This window comes from Oryctolagus cuniculus, chromosome 16, assembly GCF_964237555.1.
Source record: "Oryctolagus cuniculus chromosome 16, mOryCun1.1, whole genome shotgun sequence".
NCBI classification, from domain to species: Eukaryota; Metazoa; Chordata; class Mammalia; order Lagomorpha; family Leporidae; genus Oryctolagus; species Oryctolagus cuniculus.
In genome coordinates, this window is record NC_091447.1 from 23818658 (window position 1) to 23845638 (window position 26981).

Genomic DNA, 26981 nt, shown 5'->3' on the forward strand with positions numbered 1-26981 from the left:
GGACAAGGGAAACCTAATTAAACCACTGCTACTCATTGTCAATCACTCCATGGGAAATTAGCAAAAACTTAAAAGGCTTCAAAGAGCCACCATTTATTATTATTATTTTTAAAAAGATTTATTTATATGAAAGTCAAGAGTTATACAGATAGAGAAGGGGAGGTGGGGGGGGTGGTCTTCCATCCGTTGGCTCACTCCCCAGTTGCTGCACCGGCTGGAACTGTGTCGATCTGAAGCCAGGAGCTTCTGGGTCTCCCACATGGGTGCAAGGGCCTTGGACTATCTTCCCTGCTTTCCCAGACCATAGCAGAGAGCTGGATGGGAAGTAGAGCAGCTGGGATTTGAACTGGCGCCCATATGGGATGCGGCTTTACCCGCTACGCCACAGCACCAGCCTCAAGCCACCATTTATTATTACTGTTCAGGACTGGCAATGTGATGCAGTGGGTTAAGCTACTATCTGTGGTGCAGGTTCAAGTCCTGGCTGCCCTACCTACTTCCAATCCAGCTCCCTGTTAACACGCCTGGGAAAGCAGCAGCAGATGGCCCAAGTGCTTGAGCCCCTGTACCCACATGGGAGATCTGGAAAAAGCTCCTGGTTTCTGACTTCTGCTTGGCCCAGCCCTGGCCATTGTGGTCATTTGGGGAATGAACCAGCAGATGGAAGATTGATCTCTCTCCCTCAAATAGGTAAATAAGTAAATCTTTAAAATATTATCACTGTTTTGTGGGTCACATATCTGAGTAGGTTCAACCAGGTTCTCTGCTTAGGGTCTCAGCCAAAACTAAGGTGCCAGCAGTGTTGGGCTCTTATCTGTAGGCTGTGTGGAAGAATATGCATCCAATGTTACTGAGATTGGCAGAATTTTGTTATAGTAGTGTCCCATTTCCCAGCCAGCTGTTCTCCAGGGGCCAGTAATTAAAGCCTGCTGCATTCCTTGCCACATGGCCCCCTCATCTTTCTTTTTACAGCCAGTAATGGCTTGTGCAATCTTTCACAGGCATTGGGTCTCTCTGGTTATCAGCCAGAGAAAATTCTGAAGTTTTAAAGGGCTCACGTGTTTTAGTTGGGAATACCAATTGTCTACTTTTCTCTGTCTTGCACCATAATCTGATCGTTAGTGAAATGCAGTATGTGAATACTCCTGAAGATAAGGAGAAATCTTAAGATCATTTTCGAATTTTGCCTGTCAGAGTTCCTACCAGTCACGATGCTGATCTGCAAGGTTGTCTTGGTGAAAGGAGGTCTGAGGACTCCATCACATTCCTCAATAGAGGACCACACAGTTCCTGAAGGCGATGAGTGGGGGAAAGGTTTGAACAGTTGTCTAACAAGTGCTGGATCTGCTAGTTGGCTTTCTGGACTCAGTGCTGAGTTGAGTTTGGAGGGGATGAATTTTAGGAGCACCCATCTGTGTGGCTGTGTGACGCTTTAGCAGATGGGGTAGAGGAACAGAAGAGGATTTTGTTTGGAGGCTCTTCTGGGAAATTCAGGCAAAAGGAGTTCAAGAGACATGACAGGCTGAAGCAATGGGCCCTGGAAACTATGCCAGAGGGAGATGGGAGAGCGACTAACCTGCAAGGAGTGCAAGGAATATTTGAGATTCCAACTGAAGCAGGAAGGGGAAGAATGCTTGGGAAAGAGGTTAAAGGTCTACAGCACTGGTTCTCCAACTGTGGTTCCCTGAAGCAATAGCATTAGCATCACTTGAGATCTTGTTAGCAAGGCAATCATCAATGAGATTACCAAGGGACAGTAAAAATGTGCTATCAGAAGAGAAAAGGCAAGAACCGGGTAAGAAATACTTCGACATATGGCAGACAACACATGGCCTATGTTCTGCATACTGAGGATGACAAAGCAAGTGTTAGGATTGGCCGAATCAACTGGCCTCACAGATTTCAGAAAGAGGAAGTCCTGGCCGTGCCAGTTTGGGCTGATTGTTCCTGATTTACTATTCTAAGGCCAAGACTGGGAGCACTGACCCATGAGAGCTGGAGAAGAATCAGTTCTGGGCCCACAGGCTGTTCTTTAAAGAGGAGAGAATCCAACTCTTAGGAAAAAGGGCAGGAAATACAGAGTAAAGAGTTTCTGGAACATGACCAAATGCTGACAACAGCAACAGACTGTGCTGGATACAAAGAGGCAGTCTTGCTGCTGAACAAGATCTGGCCTATTTGGCTCAAGAAAAAATGGACTTTCTCTCCTCTATTCTCTAGCTAAAGGTACTAAGCACCCTAACCTGCTGAGCTGCCTCTGCTGTGGCCCAGTCTAAGCTACAAAGAATACAGGTGGGCTATGTTCAGGCAACAGGAGGAGGAAGTGGGGGATGGACTTGGGGAGGTGGGTAAGCTGACCAGGTCTAGTATAACTGCCCTATATTCTTAAGTGGTTCCTGAGTCAATTACTCTCTGAACATCTTAGGACTCTCATAGTAAGATGTAAGCCAGTTCCATATAAGATTCTTCACTGCTGTGACAGGAACCTGTTCCCCAAATCAATAAATCCTATCAGTTGAATATAAACATATACCCTTTATAGGTAAGGTGGCAAGGTCGTACACACTCCATGTAAAGATGGTCACTTTACATGGTGAAGTTAAAAAGTACTACATGTAAGTGAATCTCTACAGAGTATGTGTATAAAACATCCCATATTTGTGAAATATGAGATATTTCTGGGAACCTTTAAAAGAAACTGGCAACACTGGGAAAGAACTGTGGTTAGAGGGGAGGAAGGAAAGGTTTTCATAATTAAACCATACAAACATTGTAAATTTTGACCACATGCACATATTCATAAATAACTACATTTAAAAAATACATCATGAACTTTAATTATCCTCAACAACAGAGCAGGGTTGATTCTGAAGTCCATGGGACTCGAGTCGCCCCATTATGGGGGCAGAATTTGTCCCAGAACCCAGAACTTCCTCAATGCTTCAGCCTGCACCTTGCAGGAGTATCGCAGGAATGGCACACTCAGGTGGCCAGCAGGGAGATGGACACGAAACAAGCCTTCTTGTCTGAGCCAAGTCCGCTGCTACTCAGCACTGGATCCTAGGAAGAGACAACTCACTCTGCTGAGGGTCAGCTCTTCACTGGGTGGTGCTGAGACTTCACAGCCGTGACACCCAAGACCCTCCTCTCTCTGGTCTATGGATCCCGTTATGCTCGGATGGCAACTCCCCCTGTTCTTTGGCTGCAGTGTTTGCTTTTGAGAAGAGAATGTTGAACAAGTCAGGATATTGTCACTCAGAGTCTGAACTCTCATTTGACTTGGAAGACTTATGCTTCCGTTTTTTCTTCTTTTTCTTTTCTTTCTTCTTTTTCTTATGTTTTTCTTTTTTCTTCTTTTTCTTGTGTTTCTCTTGACATTCTGAGGAACTGGAGCTGCTCCCTTCTTCATCTGAGGTAGAATCCTCCAGTAACTGTTTTAACTGCTGTATCCTAAACATTAAAAAAAAAAAAAATTGGTCAATGAACTCTGATTTTTAACTTAAGTTTTATTTTAGATAAGTGGAGGAGGGGGACTTACAATCAGCTATTTCATTACGTACAAATGAGTTCTTCAAAAAGTTCAGGGAAATGCATACTATGGAAAAAGTATGCATGGATTTAAAAATACTGCAGCATGCAGCAGATCCATACTTTGGTATGACAGAGCACCTGTTTTCAGTCCTGGCTCCTGGTTCTAGTCTCCTGCTAATGCAGATGCTAGAAGTGGTGGTGATGGCTAAGTAATTAATTGGGTTCCTGCCACCCATATGGGAGACTGGATTGAGTTCCTGGCTACCAGCTTTGGTACTGATCAGTGTGGGCATTTCAAAAGTGAACAAGCCTCTTTCCCTTTCTCTCTCTGCCTTTCAAAGAAATTAAAAGTTGATGAGACCCATGCCCCAAAGTTATCAGCAGTTAACAAATTGATTGACTCATTTTAAGCAGAGATTAATTGGGGCCAGCACTGTGGTATAGGAGGTAAAGCCACTGCCTGCAGTGCCAGCATCCCATATGGGCACTGGTTCAAGATCCGGCTGCCCCACTTCCAATCCAGCTCTCTGCTATGGCCTGGGAAAGCAACAGAATATAGCCCAAGGCCTTGGACCCCTGCATCCACGTGGGAGACCCAGAAGAAGCTCCTGGTTCCTGGCTTCTGATTGGCGCGGCTCCAGCCAGAGGCCACTGGGTAGTGAACCAACGGTTGGAAGACCTGTCTCTCTGCCTCTTCTCTCTGTGTAACTTTTTTTCTTTTCTTTTTTTATCTATTTGAAAGTGAGTTACAGAGAGAGGTAGAGTCAGAGAGAGAGGTCTTCCATTTGCTGGTTCACTCCCCAGATGGCCGCAACGGCCGGAGCTGCGCCGATCTGAAGCCAGGAGCTTCTTCTGGGTCTCCCACGTGGGCACAGGGGCCCAAGGACTTGGGCCATCTTCTACTGCTTTCCCAGGCCATAGCAGAGAGCTGGATGGGAAGTGGAGCAGCTGGGACTAGAACCGGTGCCCATAAGGGATGCCGGCACTTCAGGCCAGGGCTTTAACCCACTGTGCCACAGCACTGGCCCCAATAAATAAATCTTTAAAAAAAGAAGAGACAAACCTTGAAACATGCAGCAACAGATCACATACATCAACTGTGCAGGAAACTCTTCCTCAAGTGTTAACTGAAGAGGATCAAGAGCCAGCACCACAGGTGTCTCCATCAGTTCAGCGTATACAATGCAGATTGAATACTTCAGTGAAGCAAACTTTCTGCCAAAACCACTGCCCCCAGGTGAGCTGCATGTAACAGAGCTCTTGGAGCAGGCCCTGGGATGGGTGTTAAGTCGCTGTTTGGGATGCCTGTCTCCTGGAATGCTGGTTTGAGTCCTGGCTGCTCCACTTTTGATCCAGCTGCTTTTCTTTTTCTTTTCTTTCTTTTTTTTTTTTTTTTTTTTTTTAAGAAAAAAGGTTTATTTATTTGAAAGACAAGAGACACAGAGATCTTCCATCTGCTTGTTTACTCTCCAAATGTCTGCAACAGGTGGGGCTGAAGCCAGGAACCTGGATCTCCACCCAGGTCTCCCATGCAGGTACAGGGTCCCAAGCACTTGGGCCATCTTCTGCTGCTTTCCAAGGCCCATTAGCAGGGAGCTGGATTGGAAGTGGAGCAGTCGGGACTTTAATTGGTGCCTATGAGGGATACCAGCACTGCAGGTGGTGGCTTCACCTGCTACACCACAGTGCTAGCCCCTGGATCCAGCTTTCTGCTCATGTACCTGGGAGGACAGCAGATGATGGCTCACATGCTTGGACCCCCGGAACCCATGTGGGAGACCCGGATAGAGTTCCTGGCTCCTGGTTTTAGCCTGGCCCAGCCCTGGCTGTTTTGGGCATTTAGGGAGTGAACCAGCAGATGGAAGACTGATCTGTCACTCCCTTTCTGTCACTCTGCCTTTTAAATAAATAAAAACAAAACAAAACCCTCCCCAGAGCTTTTAATGGTAATTTTAAAGGAATGGGGTCAGGATTCTGAAGCATTTCTTCTAAGAATTGTAAATGAAGATGAGTAATGGTTTTACCAGTAGAACCTGACAACAAAGCACAATCAAAGCAATGGATACCCAGAGTAGAAGTGGGCCAAAGCAAAAGCAGACCAGTCAAAAGCAAAGGTCAGGGCAACAGGGTTTTGGGAGGTTTGAAGCACTTTGTTTGTTGGCTGTAGAGAGCTAAAGAATGGTAACATCTGCTTAGAATCAGAGCTTAGTGAAAACTAGCCAGTGCTTTGCACATGTCCACAAAAGCTCCACCACGAAAAACCAGTGCTGTCCTGTTTGTGAGCTTCATTGGAAAAACACTGGGTATTGGTGTCAGAGTCCTGATTTGGCTCTCTCTAATTTTTTTGTGCTTCATTTTTTTTTTTTTAGATTTATTTATTTGAAAGGCAAGTGTTACAGAGAGAGAGAGAGGAGACATCTTCCATCTACTGGTTCACTTCCCAAATGGCTGTTAATAGCCAGAGTGGGGCCACACAGAAGCTAGGGGCTTCTTCTGGGTCCTCCCATGTGGGTGCAGGGGCCCAATCACTTGGGCCTCTGCTGCATTCCCAGGCACCTTAGCATAGAGCTGGATTGGAAGTAGAACAGCCAGGACTCGAATTGGCACCCATATGCGATGCTGCCACTACAGCTGATGGCTTTACCTCCTATGCCACAACATCGGCCCCTTGCTTCCTAATCTTAAAAAAATCTTTAAAGGGTGTCTATTTCTCCTCAGTTAATAATGTAAAAAAGACAACACAAACACGGTACATTCCAAGGACTGTCAGTCCTTCAGACATGGACTATCACTCATAAAAGTGTTCTGGTTTTGAGGGCACTCATGTTGGGAAATAGTTTGCTTTTATTTTTATCTTTTAATTTCATTTTCCATGAGCTTTCTGAAGTCCCTTTGTATTTTATGTTTTCCCCATTCTTGTTCCTATAAATACCTACTTCACTGTACACCTAACCACTGTACATATTTTTAAAGACAACTTATTTATTTAGAAAAAAATTAACAGAGAGAGGCAGAGGCAGAGAGATCATCCATCTGTGATTCACTGCCCAAGATGGCCACAATGTTAGGGCTGGGCCAGGCCGAATCCAGGAGCTTCATCTGGGTCCCCCACATGGGTGCCAGCTGGGTCAGAGATGGAGCAACTGGGACATGAACTGGTGCCCACTTGGATGCCAGTGTTGCAGGTGGTGGCTCCTCCTGCTATACAACAATGCTAGCCCCTACTGTATAGTTTATATTCCTTTAAGTGTGCTATTTCTGCATGGTCCCACAACCCTTACAATTATAATTACTAATAGATGCCATATTTTGCTAACCATTCCTCTGTTGCTTTCTTTTATCATAGATTTAGCTCCTTAACAATTTTAATTCAGGGGTCAGCACTCTGGTATAGTGTGTAAAGCAGTTGTGTGCGACAGTAGCATCCCATATGGCTACAGGTTCTTTTCCCAGCTGCTCTACTTCTGATCTAGCTTCCTGCTAATTGTCTGGGACAAGCAGCAGAAGACAACCCAAGTACTTGGGCCCCTGCCACCCATGTGGGAGATGTGGATGAAGCTCCTGGCTCCTGGCTTTGGCCTGGTTCAGCCCTTGCCACTGCAGCCACTTGGGGAGTAAATGGAAGACCTCTCTCCCTCTTTTAACTATGACTTTCAAATAAATAAAATAATCTTCAAAAGAAAAGTATGACTTAAAAAAAATTACAGTGCAATGGAACCAATTTGAAAAATATATTCCCATTTCCCACGCCACTTTAATCATGTCTAAAAATGAGTTTTATCAAAAGCTCAGATAGTTAAAGACACTGTAGAAGATAACCTAAATCATGTGAAGGCATTGACTGTATAGGAAAAGTAGACACTGAGGTGGGCTGCCAACATCAACACCAGTGGAGTGAGTCTGCTGCATCAAGCCCACCACCTGAAGCTAACCCAGCAGGAGGGGTCTGGCCAGCTCATTTCCTTGACACTGGCCCATTCAGCTTTGACACCTCAGCTCTCAATCTCTGACGACTAAAGGACTGTATTTATCAAACCATCCCCCTAATATTAGTATGGTTGTTCTCAATGGATAAGAGATAGATATTGTTATGATCAGGATGACCTCACCTTACATCCTTTTCGTGTCTTTTATTCTCCCGAATGATGTCATACATGGGATCTTCATGTGCCTTAAGGGTCAGAGAGGGTTAAGGTTTCATTAGACTGCATGAATGCTATTAAATAAAAACTCCTAAAAACCAGCAACAAAAACCACTACTACATCCCTGTGTGTTTCCAAAACCAGTGATTTCATTGTTTAACATAGCTTTAAGCTCAACATGTTGTAATCATTTTAAGACTTAAGTCACTGGGGGCCTGTACTGTGGCATAGCGGGTAAAGCCACCGCCTACAGTGCCAGTATTCCATATGTGTGCTGGTTCGCGATCCGGCTGCTCCACTTCCATCCAGCTCTCTGCTGTGGCCTGGGAAAGCAGTGGAAGATGGCCCAGATCCTTAGGCCCCTGCACACATGTGGGAGACCCGGAAGAAGCTCCTGGCTCCTGGCTTTGGATTGGCGCACCTCCGGCTATTGCAGCCAATTGGAGTGAACCAGTGGATGGAAGACCTCTCTCTCTCTGCCTCTCCTCTCTCTGTGTAACTCTGACTTTCAAGTAAAACAAATAAAAAAAAAAAGACTTACGTCACTGTAAACTTATGAAGGCTACAAGCCAAAATTTTTCTATTACAAATATATAGGAAATAATTAGCTGGCGCCACGGCTCACTAGGCTAATCCTCCGCCTTGCGGTGCCGGCACACGGTGTTCTAGTCCCGGTCGGGGCGCCAGATTCTGTCCCCTCTTCCAGGCCAGCTCTCTGCTGTGGCCAGGGAGTGCAGTGGAGGATGGCCCAAGTGCTTGGGCCCTGCACCCCATGGGAGACCAGGATAAGTAACTGGCTCCTGCCATCGGATCAGTGCGGTGCGCCGGCCGCAGCGGCCACTGGAGGGTGAACCAACGGCAAAAGGAAGACCTTTCTCTGTCTCTCTCTCACTGTCTACTCTACCTGTCAAAAAAAAAAAAAAAAAATATATATATATATATAGGAAATAATTAAATATTCTGCACTGGGAAATAACTGCATAAACTGAGGCATAGTGAAAGTGTCAAACAGTATTTCAGTTTGGAATCACTTATATAATTATCTTGGGTTTTTATGAGCAGGTAAGCAAGAGATAGTATTAAGTGAAACAAATGACTTACAAAATATATGTAAGAAATATCTGTAAAAGTCATACAAATACATGTCACATACTGCAAAGAAGTCTGGAAATGTATACATCAAACTATCTGAAGCAAACCCACCTCTGGGGTGGGGAGGCAGGATTGCATTTCATGGCAACAACTTACAGAGCTTCTCATTTTGTAGATTAAAGCTAACATATTCTTGAGGCCAACGCTGTGGCACAGTGGGTAAAGCCACAGGGCCGGCATCCCATATGGGCACCAGTTTCAGTCCTGGCTGCTCCACTTCCAATCCAGCTCTCTGCTAATGTGCCCGGGGAAGCGGCAGAAGATTGCTCAAGTGCTTGGGCCCCTGCACCCATGTCAGAGACCCAGAAGAAGCTCTTGGCTTCTGGCCAAGTTCCAGCCAATGTGGCCATTTGGAGAGTGAACCAGTAACTGGAACATCTCTCTTTCTCTGTCTCTTCCCTTCTCTAACTCTGTCTTTTAAATAAATAAATAAATCTTTTTTTAAAAAAGTTAACATATTGCATTATTTAGATTAGATAATTTAAGTGCCTCTATGTCTTAAATATAAGAATAATGTAGGTAAAATATGGAAAGCCATTACCTCAAAAAAACGTGTATAGTAATTTAGATATTATTAAAAAGTGGAATTTAGGCTGGCGCTATGGCTCACTAGGCTAATCCTCCGCCTGTGGCGCCGGCACCCCGGGTTCTAGTTCCAGTTGGGGCGCCAGATTCTGTCCCAGTCGCTCCTCTTCCAGTCCAGCTCTCTGCTGTGGCCCAGGAAGGCAGTGGAGGATGGCCCAGGTGCTTGGGCCCTGCACCTGCATTGGAGACCAGGAGGAAGCACCTGGCTCCTGGCTTCAGATTGGCGCAGTGCGCTGGCCGTAGCGGCCATTTTGGGGGGTGAACCAACGGAAGGAAGACCTTTCTCTCTGTCTCTAACTCTGCCTGTCAAAAAAAAAAAAAAAAAAAAAAGTGGAATTTAAAAATTCCACCAGCCAGGGATACTTACTGTTAACATATGGTGTAGTTCTTCCACTCATGATTCATAATTTATGAAAAAATTGGATTATATTTGGATTATACACAGCTCTACTGTTTTATACTTTTGTTTTCATGAATATTTTCCCAGAATATTGCACATTCCTCTAAAACCTAATTCCTAATGTCTAAATAATTTCTATACTACATTCATTTATGCTGGACTTTTTATAAATATTAGTTTTGATTTTCTTAATCATATCAGTATGTAATCATGAACATTATTGACATAAAGTGTGTATATATATATATATATATATATGAACATTCTGTTCAATCCTTAAGGTAAACTTTTGGAAGTGGATTTGTCAATTAAAGTTTAAAGTTATTTGAAATTTATCATTGAGCTATATTTTACGGTATTTATAAAAATTGACATTTTACTTACAAGTATTTCATTGAGGAATTTTTTTCAGATTATTAAAATGAAAACATAAAACTAAATACTGTGAAAAGTCTGGAAAATGGCTGTTGTCCCCATTTTATACTGATAATCCCAATGTGTTCACACACGGCATAGTTCATGTGGCAGAAACAGTTACTGAATGAGGAATCCACACGTGAGGCAGATGACTCTTAAGATAAAGTGAGGAGTGACAGACATGTCTTCCTTTCATCTAGAGAGGAAATTTAGACACACTTCTAGCTAAAAATGGGAAGACACCCAATTTCTACATAAAGACTGGGAAACAAAAATTCTGATTACCATCATGAGACTTGACTGTTTAAATAAGTTCACAAAAATGGGGTTGAACATATAACAATGACTGCTCCAGAAAATGCAGCACTGTTCCAAAGGTATAAAAATAAAGAACATTTTAATAGAATTTAGTTTTCTGATAATGAGCTGAGCTGTCACACAAATGCCATTTAACAGGCAAAATTAGATCAGGCAGACCAGAAGCCAAAAGGCTTCTAGGATTGTGTCTTACACGACCACTCAGCTCACTGGTGACTCCCTGGCTTGTCGAATATTCACCATCTCTCATAAATGTAAATGGACACTGGGGTTTTACTTACTACTCTGAACTGTTCTAACTTTTGGTTGCCTTTGATAAAGAAAGGACATTCTTTGTCGCCCGTTCGGTGACCATACCGTTTGCAACGCCAACCTAAAAACAAAGAAAGGATACTGATGTAAAACGGTCTCAACTAATGGAGGTCACATTTCACTCAACACTTAATTATATTAAAGCTTGTCATCATCACACTCCAGTTCTAAGAGCAAATACAATCAGTGCATGAGCCATCAAAGTTAGACTCCAGAGTGCATAAGTCAACTCAAGCATCTTTGAATCTTGTAGCTTTAGGAATAAATACTCAATTCACAAGTATTTATGAAGCAATCCAATACAAAAGTACTGAAAAATGTGGATTTTCTCTTTAGTGTGCCTCAGTATAATTTGTAGAGTAAATCCTTCCTGTTCATAAAGTGGGCTTCATCTTCATTCATACATTTAGGCACAAAAAGATCAGAGCTTCTTTCTCAGGTCAAATCAACCCTTATACAAATCTTCTCCTTTAAGTGAATGAAACCACAGATTCTCTTAAAGTGCTGATATAATCAGAACCCTAATAAAATGGTACCTGCACGACAGGGAGATTGTCCTGCAAGGAGGTACACTAGAAACAGCAGAAGGCTGAGGAGATCCGTGTTACTTTTCTCACCTGTTTCCATCCTTTCAGAACCATCTGAATTTGAGGCAAGTTAGAAAACTGGGAGTGGTGCGCTGGAGTGAGAACCTGTGTTTGGGACCTGAGCAGGTACAACCAGGGAGGTCAGGAGGCATGAAATGAGGTCACAGGTAGGACCAGCCAATTGTCTTTCATGCTGGCAACTATAGCAAATGTGCAATGAAAAGAAAGAAAGTTTTCCCCTTTTATCTCTACAGAAGGATTGGAGGCAGGAAATCATCAAAAAGAATGAAGTCTGGGGATTTCAGTGGTTGCCTCTAAGCTGTCTCTGTCCTTGTCTTCCCCACACTTTAAGGACAACCCTCCATCCAACCAAAGCCTTCTCTATGGCCAAACTGAAGGGGTGTGACCCGCCGCAGCACCTGCATTCACGTGTAGGTCTCCAGAAGATACCATGTCTGCTCAAAATTCTGTTACTGTTGAAGAAAAGGTGATCCCAGGAACTCTAACCGTGCTCCACAGCACAGATGAAAACATGAAGGAGACTGCTGGTAATGCAGACTATCAGGGCCCCCTAACAAATGCCAATAACCTGAGTTTATAGCTGTACTGGGCTGGTGCTGTGGAATAGCAGTTTAAGCTGCCTACTGTGACATCAGCATCCCCCCAAGTGCTGGTTTGGTCACGACTGCTCCACTCCAATCCAGCATCCCAGACTCTTCCCAGAGAAGGCAGTGCATGATGGCTTGGTATTTGGGCCCCTGCCACCTATATGGGAGGCCAGGATGGAGTTCCTGGCTCCTGGCTTTGGCTTGGCCCAGATCTGGCTGTTGCAACATTTAAGGGAGTGAATCAGCAGCTGGGAGATTTTCTATCTCTTTCTGTGTCATTCTACTTTTAAATGAATGAATGAATAAATAAGATATATCGGTGGTTTATAGGTATATCAAAATTTGAGAACCAGTTTGGTAGTTCACATGCACATGGGGACATCTTTGCTTCCCATCTTGGTTGGGTATAAGTTTTTGGGAGTCTGAAGGAGGAAAGATTGCTTAGGAATAGCATTGAAAAATAACTTGCCTTGGAAAAGTTTAACATTCAAAAAATGCTGATTTATTTTCATCTACTTGAAAAGCCGGGGAAGGGGGGGTGGGGGGCGGAGAGAAAATCTTCTTTCTGCTAAATCACTCCCCAGAAGGCCTCAACAGCGAGCTCTGGGCCAGGCTGAAGCTAGGAGCTCAGAACCCTGTGGGAGATTCCCACACAGATGGCAGGGGCCCAAGCACCCGAGCCATCATCTGCCTTCCAGGACGCATCAGCAGGAAGCTGGATGGGAAGTGGAGTAGCCAGGACTTGAGCTGGCACTCTCATGTGGAACACAGGCACCCCAAGCAGCAGCTTAACCCACTGTGCCACCAGGCTTACCTCTCCTTGTAAAACTTTACATGGTCACCATGTGAACACACTGCTAGGGTCTCCACAGGCATTTTAGAGGCACAGGTCAAGGAAATCAAAGCTTTAGCTTAACTTCTTGTTAAAACTGCTCCCAATACAAACCTTCTCATTTTAAAAATCAATGGACAGAAATGTAAAATACATGAGACAAAATCAGACACCTTATTAAACAGGTAGTAGGCAACAAGCTTTTAGAAAGCAGACGGTAGACTTCTACAGACTAACTGCAGATAGTCACACGCTTTCATTCCCTCCTTCAAGGTGACAGAAAGGGAATTCCTTCCAAAAAGAATAAATCAGGAGTTCCGTCACGAATGGCCAAGGAGAGGTGGGCATTTGGTGCAGTGGTTGAAGCACTGCTTGGGATACCTGCATCCCATACTGGAATGCCCGGGTTCAAATCCTGACTCCTGTTCAGATTCCAGCTTCCTCCTAATGTTTCCCATTGGAGAAAGAAGGTGATGGGGTCCCTGCTATCCATGTGGAAGATCTGAATACAGTTCCTGGCTCCTGGCTTTAGCCTAGCTCAGCCCCAGCTATTGCCAAGTTTTTAAGAAGCGAACCAGCAGATAAAAGATCTCTCTCTGGTCCAATGCTGTGGCATGGCGCAGTGTGTTGGAGCTGCCTCTAGTGACACCAGAAGCCCATACTGAAATACCAGTTCAAGTCCAGGCTGCTCCACTTCTGATCCAGCTCCCTGCTAATGCACCTAGGAAAGCAGGGGAAGATGGTCCAAGTGCTTGGGACTCTGGCATCCATGTGGGAGACCTGGATGAAGTGCCTGCCTCTTGGCCTATCCCAGCTTTAGTTCTTGTTGCCAGCTGGGCAGTGAACCTGCAGATGGAGTATCTTTCTCTCTCTAACCATGCCTTTCAAATAATAAAACAAATAAGTAAATTTAAAAAAAAAATAAGAAAAAAGATCTCTCTTTGCCTTTCAAATAAAATGAAAATGATTAAAGAAAAAAAAAAAAAAAAGAAGGCTGGCGCCGTGGCTCACTAGGCTAATCCTCCGCCTTGCAGCGCCGGCACACCAGGTTCTAGTCCCGGTCGGGGCGCCGGATTCTGTCCCGGTTGCCCCTCTTCCAGGCCAGCTCTCTGCTGTAGCCCAGGAGTGCAGTGGAGGATGGCCCAAGTGCTTGGGCCCTGCACCCCATGGGAGACCAGGATAAGTACCTGGCTCCTGCCATCGGGTCAGTGCGGTGCGCCGGCTGCAGTGCGCTGGCTACGCCGGCTGTTGGAGGGTGAACCAATGGCAAAGGAAGACCTTTCTCTCTGTCTCTCTCTCTCTCACTGTCCACTCTGCCTGTCAAAAAAAAAAAAAAAAAAAAAAAAAAAAAAGAATGGCTAAGGAGTAGGTCCTTAGTCTAACAGTTAATATGTTTGCCTGTGTCTCACTTTTTTTTTTTTTTTTTTGACAGGCAGAGTGGACAGTGAGAGAAAGACAGAGAGAAAGGTCTTTCTTTGCCGTTGGTTCACCCTCCAATGGCCGCCACGGGCGGCGCACTGCGGCCAGCGCATGGTGCTGATTCGAAGCCAGGAGCCAGGTGCTTATCCTGGTCTCCCATGTGGGTGCAGGGCCCAAGGACTTGGGCCATCCTCCACTGCACTCCCGGGCTACAGCAGAGAGCTGCCTGGAAGAGGGGCAACCGGCACAGAATCCGGCGCCCCGACCGGGACTAGAACCCGCTGTGCGGGCGCCGGAAGGCGGAGGATTAGCCTAGTGAGCCGCGGCGCCGGCACACCTGTATCTCACTTTTAAAAACCTGGTTAGTTCATGGCTCCAGGTCATGACTCCACCATTGCGCCAAATGCCTACATGGTTTCGTCTAACCCTAATTTTACCTCATAAAGGTATAACCTCCAAATGTTATTACATTAGAGATTAGGGCATCAGCAGATGAATTAGGGGCACAGACATACTCTATACAGATGGTGACAGGTGATCCACATGGGGCCGGCGCCACGGCATGGTAGGTTAATCCTCTACCTGTGGTGCCAGCATCCCATATGGGCACCAGTTCTAATCCTGGCTGCTCCTCTTCTGATCCAGCTCTTTGCTGTGGCCTGGGAAAGCAGTAGAAGATGGTCCAAGTCCTTGGGCCCCTGCACCCGCGTGGGAAACCCAGAATACGCTCCTGATCCATTATGGTCATTTGGGGAGTGAACCAGCAGATGGAAGACCTTTCTCTTTCCCTCTCACTGTAACTCTACCTCTTAAATAAATAAATAAAACGTTAAAAAAAAAAAAAAAAAAGGAAGGTAATCCACAGAAGGCAGATATGAAATTGACAGAATTGAATTCAACCAACTGTCTGAATTAAAGGACTTAATATTCATGTGTAGGAACAATTTTGGGGTTAAACTGGAGATCAGTACATGGAAAGCAGAACTCCAAAAATTGTAACAAAAATGGCAGATGCTTGGCATAGCAGTTAAGATACTACTTAGAGGAATACAAGAGCCACCAGAAGCTGGAAAAAAAAGAGGATGGAACTGCTCCTGAGCCACCAGAGTTAGTGCAGCCTGGCCAACAGCTCGATTTCAATGCAGTGAAACAGATGTTGGGATTCTGGATCTCATAATTATGAGATACTACATTTCTGTGACTTTTATAACATCCCATTTACAGGGATTTGAGGAAAGTAATAGACAGTACTTGTTTATTAAGAAAGAATCTTAGTGGGCAGGCATTTGGTGCAGTGGCTAAGATGCCACTTAGGAGGCTGGCATCGTGGTCCAACAGTTTAAGCCATCTCATTCAATGCCAGCAGCCCTTATCCAAGTGCTGATTGGAATCCCAGCTGCTCAGCTTCCAATCCAAGACTTCAGAAAGCAATGGAGGACAGCCCAAGTACTGGGACGTCTAGATGGAGGTCCAGGCTCCGAGTTTAAGCTGGTATTGCACCATTGTCCTCAGGTGTTATGATGGAGGCTATTCTAGATAGTAAATTAACATGGAAAGCACATAGTGAAATAGTGGTCGAAGCATAAAAGGCATATGATAAATAGTATTGTTATTTTCCTTTTTCCTACAAAGTTAATGTATTCAAAGAGAACTAATCTTAAGTAGACCACCATTGCAAAGATTGATGTTATGAGAAGCAAGAAAGTTCCAGCATCCATATTCTGTATAAATGGTTAGGTCTGGATATTTTGTAGGTTGAATCTGATTCATCATTACTGTGAATATGTCACGTAATACTGAACAGAAAATGGATTTTTTTTGGAGTGCAAGGATGTTTATTTTGCAATAAAATTACCAAATATTCACTGAAAAAAAAAAAGTACTGCTTAGGAGGTAGGTGTTGAGGAACAGTGGGCTAAGTTACCACTTGGGATGCCTGCATCCCATATCAGAGTGCCAGTTCCAGTCCTGGCTCCTCAGCTTTCTGCTAATGTGATTCTGGGAGGCAGGGGATGACAGCTCAAATACTTGAGGTTCCTGTCACCAACATGGGAGACCTGGATGGAGATTTTGGCTCCTGGCTTCAGCCTGGCTCAGCACTGGCTGCTGTAGCCATTTGGTGAGTGAACCAGTGGTTGGAACACCTCTCACTCAGTGACTCTGCCTTTTAAATACATCTTTAAAAAAAAAAAAAAAAAAAAAAAGCCCCAGAGCCCAAGCTAAGTTCTCCCTCTTCCCTTGGGCACCTGCTAACATGTATTCCCCAGCTTCCTTCCCTAGAAAATGGAGATCATGTCAGGACTTTCGATTAGTGTGGTGAGTTAAAGAAAAGAAGCACACAACTCAAGGCAGTGGCAGGGACTTGCGTGTGTCGGGGAGTGTTCCTTGAAACTCCTCCTCACTCACACTGCATCACTTTGACTTCTTTCCCCAAGGGCATCCAAAGTCCTTTAGTTGGCGCATGAGCCAGAAACTCCCGGGCATGTTCGTTGCCCGGTACATCTGGTATACAGTCTTCTGGCTTCGTCTCATCTTCCTGAAGGAAGGAAACAGAATGTAAGCAACACGGTGGCAGAAAAAGCCAGGGAATTCTCTTCTGCCTGCTTTGGAACCCACTCAAGCACTGCTGGTTCCACAGTCATCCCCAATTATTCCACAAAAAGTAGAGAAAGACAAGTTATACCCACCAAGAAAAACTGGAAATGAACACACCGAGGAGCTACAGCAAAGCAGCCACATGGCTTCTCTTGGGAGGAAAGGGATGGATGAAACATGTCCTAGAGACAGGAATGGTCTGCGAGCTAAATGCTGATCGCAGACAGATTTGAAGATGAGAAAAAAGTTTCATGACCTCAAAATTTGTGTAATGAGAAAAGGTAAGAATTACAGTATACAAGGCTGTTTTCGAGAATAAGGGAAATTGCATGTCATATTAAAATAACCAGCTCTATCTTGAAGGCCACTGTCATACATATCATGTCTCTGACAGGCACTTTCATGATTACAGGTAAGGTGTTTATTTTTTTAAACTTTCTGATTTTTAAAAAAATTAAATAATTATTTTTTTAATCTGTTAATTCGAGAGGCAGACAGGTAGTGACAGACGCAGAGAGAAAGAGTTCCCATCCCTGGTTCATTCCTCAATGTGCAAAGGCAGGAGCAGGGAACTCAACCCAGGTCTCCCATGTGAATCGCAGACCCAATTTACATGAGTGGAGCCCGATTATCATGTTTCCAGGAATATCAAATTTATAAAAGGAGAATGGTTTCTCAAAAAAATCTTTTTTTAAAGTTGAGATTTAACAAACACAACAAGTCCCTCCAGCCTTTAACTGCTGCCCTGGGTCCTGCCTCATGCAGCAATAACTGGAAACCAAGGTGTGGCACTGGAGGAGGGATCCCCGCACAGGGGAGGCTGCAGCGCCGGAGCTCTGGGTCTGAACCTACTGTTCTGCAAGCTGAAGACACTCAGGAAACCAGCAGAATGTACCCAGGGGCCACATGAGGTTGGACAAGCAAGGAAAGGGGGCAGCAGAGCTGTGAAAGAACAGAGGCAAGGCGCGCGCGCACACACACACACACACACACACACACACACACGGCCCGCGCTGGTTCCTTGGGGGAGGGAAACACCGCTTCCACAAAAGCACTGGCTGGTGACAAAGCCACAAATTAGGAGCTGTCTAGCACCTGCAGGGAAGAAACAGGATTTTCCTAAAAGCAGGTTTAAATTCTTATGTAACCCGTTCTCCTAACAAGTGGCTGAGTCTCCAAGAACCTGTCTAATGGAATAACCAAGAATACAAACTTCACACTCACCTTGATGAGTCCAGGAGGAGGTTTTTCATAACTAGAAAAGAAGAAACACAGAGAAAATCATCAGTCACATTAACAGGAACAGAACCCACCAAGTTAATGAGAATCAGAGCCGCATCCCACGTGCAGGCCAGGCATCACCTTGGGAGAGCGGCAATGGGCCTCTGCTCAGGCTCAGCTGCTCTGTGGCACCAGACGGTGCTGTGTTTCAGGGACTGAACCCCGAGAAGGACGCAGCAGGCTGAGTGTAGAAGTGTGCATTAGGACAGGTGGCAAGACAGGAAGGCCATTCCACAGACCCAGTGTCCACGGACTGAAAGCCCAACACTCCTTAAAGGGGTGCGTGCCTCCGCCCAGGAGTAACACACAAACACTTTGAGCTCAGGTCTGGGCCTCATCTCTGTGCAGCTCCAGGGAACGATTCATTCGGATACTTCAGAAAAGTCTACAACAACGAGAACATTTTCTTCATCCTGGTTTAAGAGACCCTTTAGAAGAGAATGGTTATTAGGGGTATGTGTCTAGGAAAATTGACTAAGGGAAAAATAACAGGGGAAAACAACTTGGCAGAGGACGGATGAGAAACGCTGCTATCCACTAACCAGAGCTTTTTGAAGGGGCAGAGGAGGATCTGCCCACTGAGCCCTGCACAGTAAACAACCGGATATGAACAGAATTAGCTTCTTGAGTATGTCACAGTCGTTTTCCACAGCAGCTGTTTAAAATATTTGCTAACACAAAGTGGTGGTATGACACAGGCCTGACCCAGCAAAAACACTGGAAATCTGCACAACTTGGGAAGATGACAGTCTCATTAGAAACACTAACGCTGCGCCTTATGTATTGAGACCGAAATGAGCGTGGCAGTGAAGTGTATAAAGCCACAGATCTGATAAACATGTCAGAGCTGTACACACAGCAGCATATGGCCTAATGGAGATCCAAGTTCACAGAAAAAAAATCTATCTGATCTTGCCAAGATCAAAAAGGGCGTGATGTCACTGTTCATTTTGAAATACATTATTAACAATGGCATTCCCTAAAGTCTATTTTACCACGGGTTTCACAATTTTAAAGAAAGGTGGTTGGTATTTTTTCTAGAGCTACATAAGTCCTTCATGAAAAATACCTGTTGGGCCGGCGCTGTGGCTCACTTGGTTAATCTTCCGCCTGCGGCGCCGGCATCCCATATGGGCACCGGGTTCTAGTCCCAGTTGCTCCTCTTCCAGTCCAGCTCTCTGCTGTGTCCCAGGAGGGCAATGGAGGACGGCCCAAGTACTTGGGCCCCTGTACCCGCATGGGAGACCAGGAAGGAGCACCTGGCTCCTGGCTTTGGATTGGTGCAGCGCCAGCCATAGCAGCCATTTGGGAAGTGAACCAACAGAAGGAAGACCTTTCTGTCTGTCTGTCTCTCTCACTGTCTATAACTCTACCAGTCAAATAAAAAAAATTAAAAAAAAAAGATACCTGTATACCTGTCAAGGTTTTTTGTTTATTTGTTTTTTTAGAGAATTGAGGTAGAGAAAGAGAGAGAGGTCTTGCATCTGCTGGTTCACTTCCCAGATGACCACAACAGCCAGAGCTAAGAGGAACTTCTTCCAGGTCTCCCATGTGGGTGCAAAGGCCCAAGGACTTGGGCCATCTTCTACTGCTTTCCCAGGCCACAGCAGAGAGCTGGATCAGAAGTGGAGCAGCTGGGACTTGAACCACCACCCATATGGGATGCCAGCACTGCAGGCTTGGGCTTTAACCCACTGTGCCACAGTGCTGGCCCCCCAGTCAAGGTTTAAAGTAGTATTTAACACTAAACAGAAAAGATAAGGAATCTGGAACATATTTATGTATAGGTTGTTTTCTGTGGCAGCTAAGAATCTGCACTTATCTTTGCAGTTAATTCTTAAAATTTAAAAAACAGTTAGCAAAGCCCCATTCTTTTGTACCCCCTGAGAAGCCTTAATGTTAATTCACTGAGACGGTAATTGCTCCAAACAATAAGACTCAATTATCTATGAGGCAAAAATCTTTCTTTTGCAAATTATTTCATATTACTCCTTTAAGTTTTTGAATGTTGGGGTGGGATTTCCTTGACAAGAGTCCTTCATGTAAGCCTACTCCTCCTCACACACTTGTTCCTGCCCTGCATCAAAGGGGCTGGAAGGCAGAGACCCAACTCCTGCAGATGCCCACAGTGGCCACCCTGTTATGCCCGACACGCGGGAGCTCTTGAGTGACAGCAAAGGCAGGAATATGGGTGGAACTCAGATGCCCCTGAGGGCTTGGCAGGGGGGTGAAGTCTGGAAAACTGCTGTGCAGACAGAGAAGCATGCATCTGAATTCAATTTGTAAAAAACCACCAGAGTGCGGAGTGCTTCCCATTCAACGTGGCTTGTTGTGTTATCTGTCTTCCTTCCCCAGGTATTTTTAAATTAAAAGAAAACAAAACGAAACAATTATTTGAGAGGCAGAGAGATACAAAGAGAGCTCCCATTCCCTGTATCACGCTCCAAAATGGCCAGGACTGGGTTGATAGAAACTGGGAGTCCATGAATTCAGAAATACAACAGAGTTTTAAAAAGTATGTTTTGGGGGCCAGCACTGCAGCACAGAGGGTTAACGCCCTGGCATGAAGCACCGGCATCCCATATGGGCGCCAGTTCTAGTCCCGGCTGCTCCTCTTCCGATCTAGCTCTCTGCTGCAGCCTGGGAAAGCAGCAGAAGATGGCCCAAGTCCTTGGGCCCCTGCACCCAAGTGGGAGACCCGGAGGAAGCTCCTGGCTCCTGGCTTCAGATCGGCGCAGCTCCCGCCGTTGCAGCCAATTGGGGAGTGAACCAGAGGATAGAAGACCTCTCTCTCTCTCTCTGCCTCTCCTCTCTCTGTGTAACTCTGACTTCCAAATAAATAAATAATAATAATAATAAAAAAGCATGTTTTGTAGGGGTGGTGTTTGGTGTGGTGGTTAAAATACTGCTCGGGATGCCTGCAACCCATATTGCAGTGCCTGGGTTTACGTCTCAGCTCCGCTCCAGGTTCCTGCTAATGTACATCCTGGAAGGCAGCCGGTGATGGCTCCTGCCGTCCACGATGGGAACCTGCCATCCATGGGGGAGATCTGGATTGAATTCCCAGGTCCCAGCTCCAGCCTGGCCCAGTCCACGCTGTTAAGAGCATTTGGGGATGGAACCTGCAGATGTGTCTTTTTCTGTCTCTCTGACTTCCAAACAAATAAAAAAAAAAATAAACTAAATCTACTGCAGAGAAATAAAGTCTTCTGTAAAGTTAAAAAGACAAAGAGATAGATGCCAGAAGGGAAAGGCAGAGATCAACAGAAATCCAAGAAATAGGAAAAACAGAAGAGGAAACAAAATATAAGTTTACTTATGTACTAAACACACCCATGACATGCCAAGCCAAAAAAAAAAAGTTCGCCAAGAAACATGGACATCACCGTGAAACTTGTGGATGGCAACCACAGGATGCTCTGTAAGGGTGGGGTGACACTGGACAGGTAACTTAAAAGACAGGGAATGAGCATGACATCAGACTCCTCAGCAACCCTGGGATGCCACCTCTGAAATTCAAAGCTTTTTTTTTTTTTTTTTAACCTAGAATTCCATACCTAGCCAAATTACCTATCAGTTTGAAAATGAAATTTTCAGACACGACATGCTGTGTCTACAGATTTAACTTCGACATACTCTTTCCTGGGAAGTTAGAGAACATGCAGTAGTAAAATGGGGGAATAAAAATAGAAAGAAGCCATGGAATCCAGGACTGGCATTCAAGACAGGAAGTGGGGAGGGGAGTTAGTTAAGGATAACTGCAAGATACCAGGTATAGAAAGTAACCAATGCCTATTGAGATAAGGAAGATTCTAAGTCGAAAACGAACTCCTGGGTTATCTGGTAGGTGGAACATGTGTGCAAAGTACTGTCAGGGCACCAAAGGGGATCCCTAACTGCTTTGGCAAGCTAGGGACTTTCTTTTCTTTTCTTTTTTAAAAGATATATTTATTTTACTTGAAAGTCAGAGTTACATAGAGAGAGAAGGAGAGGCAGAGAGAGGTCTTCTGTCTGCTGGTTCACTCCCCAGGTGGCCACAATGGCGAGAGCTGTGCTGAGCCGAAGCCAGGAGCGCCAAGTCAAAGCCAGGAGCAAGGCCCAGAAACTCTGGGGAGGGAACCCACCAAGGCCGCCTCCGCAGTCTGTTGCCATTAGGTCACAGCCTTTCTGTCCAATCACATTTCCACACGGGTGTGGATTCTTCACGTGATCCAAGCACAACAGGGAGCACTTTTTGGGCCTTCATCCTGAAGGCTCCTATGTCATGTAAGATTTTCATTATACTTGCTATTGTCTCCTGTCTGAGGCCTCCCCCTTACCAGGTGAGGAAAGGAAGGTACCACACCTTTCTACCTCTACCATGGCCCCAGCTTGCTGACCCTATGCAGGGAAAGCAGCAGCAGGAAGCAGAAGAAATGAAAAACAGAGGCTTTTGACGAGGAAGCAAGACTCAGCACACCACCCGTCTCAAGGATGAACAGTATCGCCTGGTTACACCGGTCGGCATGGGGACTGATGCCTGCATCCCATATCACAGTGCTGGGGCTCAATTTCTAGCTCCGACTTCCCACCAGTGCAGACCCTGGGAGGCTCAGGTTACTGAATTCATGTCCCGCGTGGGAGACCTGACTTGCACTCCTGGTTCCCAGCTTTGGCCACTTCTACATCCTTACCTCTTATGACAAGAGGTTGACAGATATGCCTAAAATTGTTGAGTGAAAGAAAACAGTATAGAATATAGTTTAGAAATATGCAGTTAAATTGCAAAGGTTAAAAACAAAAAGAATTTGCTCATGAAAACCTTATTTGGAGGGAGAGAGGGACAGAGAAAGAACGGAGAGTGATGGTGTGGAGTTAGGCAGCCCACTGTTTTAACAGCATTTTGGTGCCATTTCAGGTTTCATGCAACACGTAAATAGTACTCTGGCGTGAATATGGCTTAATTTAAGAATCGAACAAGATTCTGAAGTAGCCAAAGCAAATACATCAACATTCAAACAACTCTGGAACAGGAAAAACTGTTAGTCTGAGAATCAGACACCTGGGTTCAGCTCTAGGCTGGACAACATATCCTTGAGCACACGACTTAACCAGGGAGCCTCCATTTTATCATCTGTAAAGTGGGTTATAATCTCTCTTTTTATGAAAAAGCTCTATGAACTACCAAAAAAATATACATATGGTATTAACTACATCTGGCAGCAAACACTAAAAGATATGGAAGGCTGGGCAAGGCTGGGGCCTCCCTGCCTGTATGTTGGGGAAAGATCTCTGGAGACCTTCAGCACCAGAAAGTGAAGTGAAGGGGCCAGAACCGAGCCTGAATGTGCATGTGGGAAATGTAGGGCCTGCACCTGCACCATTGCCTAGCCGAGGCCAAGAAGAGTCAGCCAGCTCCGGGGCCACACTGGAAAGAGTAGGCCAGGCCCCATTAGAATTGTGCATCAAAGCCGCCACAGGTTAATAAGGGAAGATTTTAACTCCTTGAGGGCCTTTCCTTACATGACCTAGTGCAGGTAACCAGAAGCGACTGAAACAGAAACAATTTGTGGACACACTGAACTTAAAAAAACCGACTTCTACGCTAATATGAAAATCACCACTTCTATGTTAATGCAAAAATCACAGAGAACTTAAGGGCTGCAGAACTAACCTGCCTGATACTGTACTGGACCTCAGGAAACCTCCTCCAACTAACTTGGCAACACTTGAACACGCCACCTCCGAACATGGCACCCGGACACACCACTTACTCTGAGCCAGCCAACACTAAGCCCACACTCAACTGCCTGCAAGGCCCGTGGGAAGGCCCTTGAAGAACAGAAATTTACACCTGTCACAGGAATTTTCACAACAGCCGTACCCTATCTGGAAGACAGCTGTGTGAGTCCTTATGACCCACCCCCGACTTACCTGCCTACCAGGCCGCCTCCATTCTCCCCACATTTCCTCCCCTCGCCCCCCCCACCCCCACCGCTTTTCCAACACGCCTAGAAGCATGTTTGAGTCTCCGATTTGGTGACGCTCCTGGGCCTGGGTACACAATTCAGACAGCTTCTCTCCCGCTGACCCGGGTCCTCGGTGTAACCAGTAGCCCGGCCAAGGAACCTGAAAGGGCCCAGGAAAGTGACCTTGTGCCGGCCTGTACCCGGCTCTCCCTCCCAGGCTGTCTGGAGCTAGGAGAGCGCAGGGCGCCGCAGTCGGGCCAGGCTGACCCCTCGACAGGACACCCTGGCCCCGAGTTCGGGCTGCAGCTGTCCCTCTCAGCACTCCGGGCCCGGGTCCCGGCACAGACTCCTCAGGACTGGGGCGAAAAGGTCCACACTCCCGAATTCAGGCTCAGCTCTCGGGCTGGCTCCTCACCCCTCTCGGGCAGCGGAGGGTGGCCACGGGGTGGGTTTTCTTCACTTCAGCGGGGATCACCGGACTCAAACGGGAAACAACAGGGACCAACGTGCTCGGCTCAACTTACTCGGCCCACACACACACACACCGACGGCCGCTCAAAGAACACTCAGCTCCTCCCAATGGCGCCAGGAATCCAGGTCTTCGCCTCCCGGCTCGGGACCAGGCAAGCCCCCCACCCACGTGCGCGCAGGAGGCGCCCACGCGGATCGGGCCTGCGTGGCCCCCTCCAGGCCGTGGCCAGATCCCCCGTCACGGGGGGCTTTAAGTCCCGGGCCCGCGCTGCCAGACACCGGTCGCCGGCCCCGGGCTCTGAGGGGAGACCCAGCGGACAAGGCCCCGGCGGCCGGGTCCCTGGCCACCCGCGGGGCTCGTAGACCCGGCCTGGCCCCCGCGGGCAGCCGAGCGCAGGCCCCGTCGTTGGCGGCGCGCGCCGGGGACTCACAAGGACTCCAGGTGCTTGAGCTGCTGCAGCTGCTGCGCGTCGTGCCGCCGCCGCTTCTGCTCCCGGCGCCGCTGCAGCTCCTGCTCAGGCGGCTCCCGCGGCCGCCGCGCGCCCCCTGCTCCCGGGTCGTCACGCCCCGGGCCGGACGACATCGCGGCCCCCGCGGCGCGGCCCAGGCGCAGGCGGCAGCCGCCGAGACGGCACTTCCTCCGCGCGGCGCCCGCCGGCCCCGCAGCGCCCCCTCCCGCCGCCGCCCCGCAGCCCGCCCGGGCGGGCCCGGCTGTCCCGGCCGACGCCGCCCACCCCGCCTGCCCGCGGCCGGGCCCCGCCGTCAGGCCCGCGGGTGCCCCCTAGCGGCGGCCGAGGGCCTGGGTGGAGCCTGAGGGCTTCCTGGGATTCGAGGGTCCCTGGTGGCCACGCCCACCTCTGGGGCCAGGGCTGCCTCCGTGGGGTCCCCACCCATTTGCGAGTCTCGTGTGCGCCCCAGTGACGCACGAGGTGTTCCTTACATGTTAGTTACGTGTTAGCAAGCGTCATGCGTCTGGGGAAGAAGGCAAGGCTCTCCATGTACATTCGCCTGTTCTCCAGGGCATGGGATTCGTGGTTAAAGCATGGTCAGGGTATGTTGTGCTTGCCTAGGTTTGGGTGAGGGAAGTGAGAATAAAAGCTAACATAAGGTGCAAGCATTTGACCTAGCGGTTAAGATACCCACGTCCCACATTTGTGTGGCTGGGTTTAATGCACAGCTCTCCTCCTGACTCCAGTTTCCTGTTAATGTAGCCCTTGGGAAGCAATGGTGACGGCTCAATAAATTGGGTCCCTGCCACCTAGTGAGAAACCTGGATTGAGTTCCCAGCTCCTAGCTGTGACCTGGCCTGGCCCAGGGGCTATGAAGGCTTGGGGAATGAAAGAGTGGATATAAGCTCTGTTTCTCAAATAAATAAGGGATTTTTATCAAAATATGATTTAATTTTACAAAAATATAAGTGTTGATACTGTTTTTTTTTTAACCCAAAATGTATTTATTGGGATAGTTTGCTGCTCATCTTGATTCAGGCTGTTGCTTTCTGCTAAAACAATATACTCTGTGTACCTTGCTCTTCCTCCAGTAGGCTGGAGAGGACATGGAGCAGCCCACGCATGACACTGCCTTTTGGCCGTGGGTAAAGGTTGTGGTGATTTTATAGAATTCTGGGCATTTTACGTCTGCACAGTAGGAATGGGAGCTTTGCACCTGGCACTGCTTGTTTCCTCTCCTGGAGAGGAAGGAAGGAGATTTTATTGTTTGTTTGATTTAAAATTTGTATTTATTCAATTTGAAAGTCAGAGTGACAGAAAGCGAGAGACATAATTTCCATCCTCTGGTTCCCTCCCCAAATGGCCTGGAACTCCCCGTCTGGGTCCCCCGTGTGGGTGGCAGCGGCCCCTGCATTGGAGCCATCCTCCATTGCTGCCTTCCAAGGCACATTAACAGGGAGCTGAATCAGAAGCAGAGCAGCCAGGACCCTAACATGTGCTCTAATGTGGGGTGCCGGCATCCCAAGCAGCAGCTTAACCTGCTGCCCTAGGAAGGAGATCCTTTGTGAGTGACATGGACTATTTTTATTTTATGGACCATGAGGAGGCCTAGTGCTTTAAGGCCAAAAAATGTAGAAGGAGTAATTTGTAGAGCTAGGATCCAAGCTAGCTGGCTGGGTTGAATTTTGAGAGTCCCTGATATAATTGTTTTAGCCTTGAAATATAATGGGGGAGAAAAACCCACAGAGAAAGCAGAAATATCAGCATAGTGGAAATGCTTGCCTCAGCTGTGATACTGAAAATGGCTCATAGCTAGAACATATGAGGCCCTCTTTCAGATTTATACCATAAAGTACAAATAGACAAACACAGAGAGGATATAAACAGATATAGAAAGAATGTGAAAATCAAGTTTTCTACTAAGACTGAAGCT

At 46.7% G+C, this 26981-nt stretch overlaps 1 protein-coding gene across 1 annotated transcript; it reads right to left on the minus strand.

The window, feature by feature from the left end:
- Positions 1 to 2812: 2812 nt before the first annotated feature.
- RP9 (RP9 pre-mRNA splicing factor) lies at positions 2813 to 25338 on the minus strand. Its single transcript, XM_051853290.2, has 6 exons — positions 25031 to 25338; positions 18124 to 18154; positions 16711 to 16840; positions 10828 to 10919; positions 7641 to 7702; positions 2813 to 3450 (listed from the first exon to the last, which is right to left on the minus strand). Exons 1-6 carry the CDS (start codon positions 25180 to 25182, stop codon positions 3252 to 3254), a joined length of 666 nt encoding a protein of 221 aa, XP_051709250.1. The 5' UTR covers positions 25183 to 25338; the 3' UTR covers positions 2813 to 3251.
- Between the last annotated feature and the right edge of the window lie 1643 nt (positions 25339 to 26981).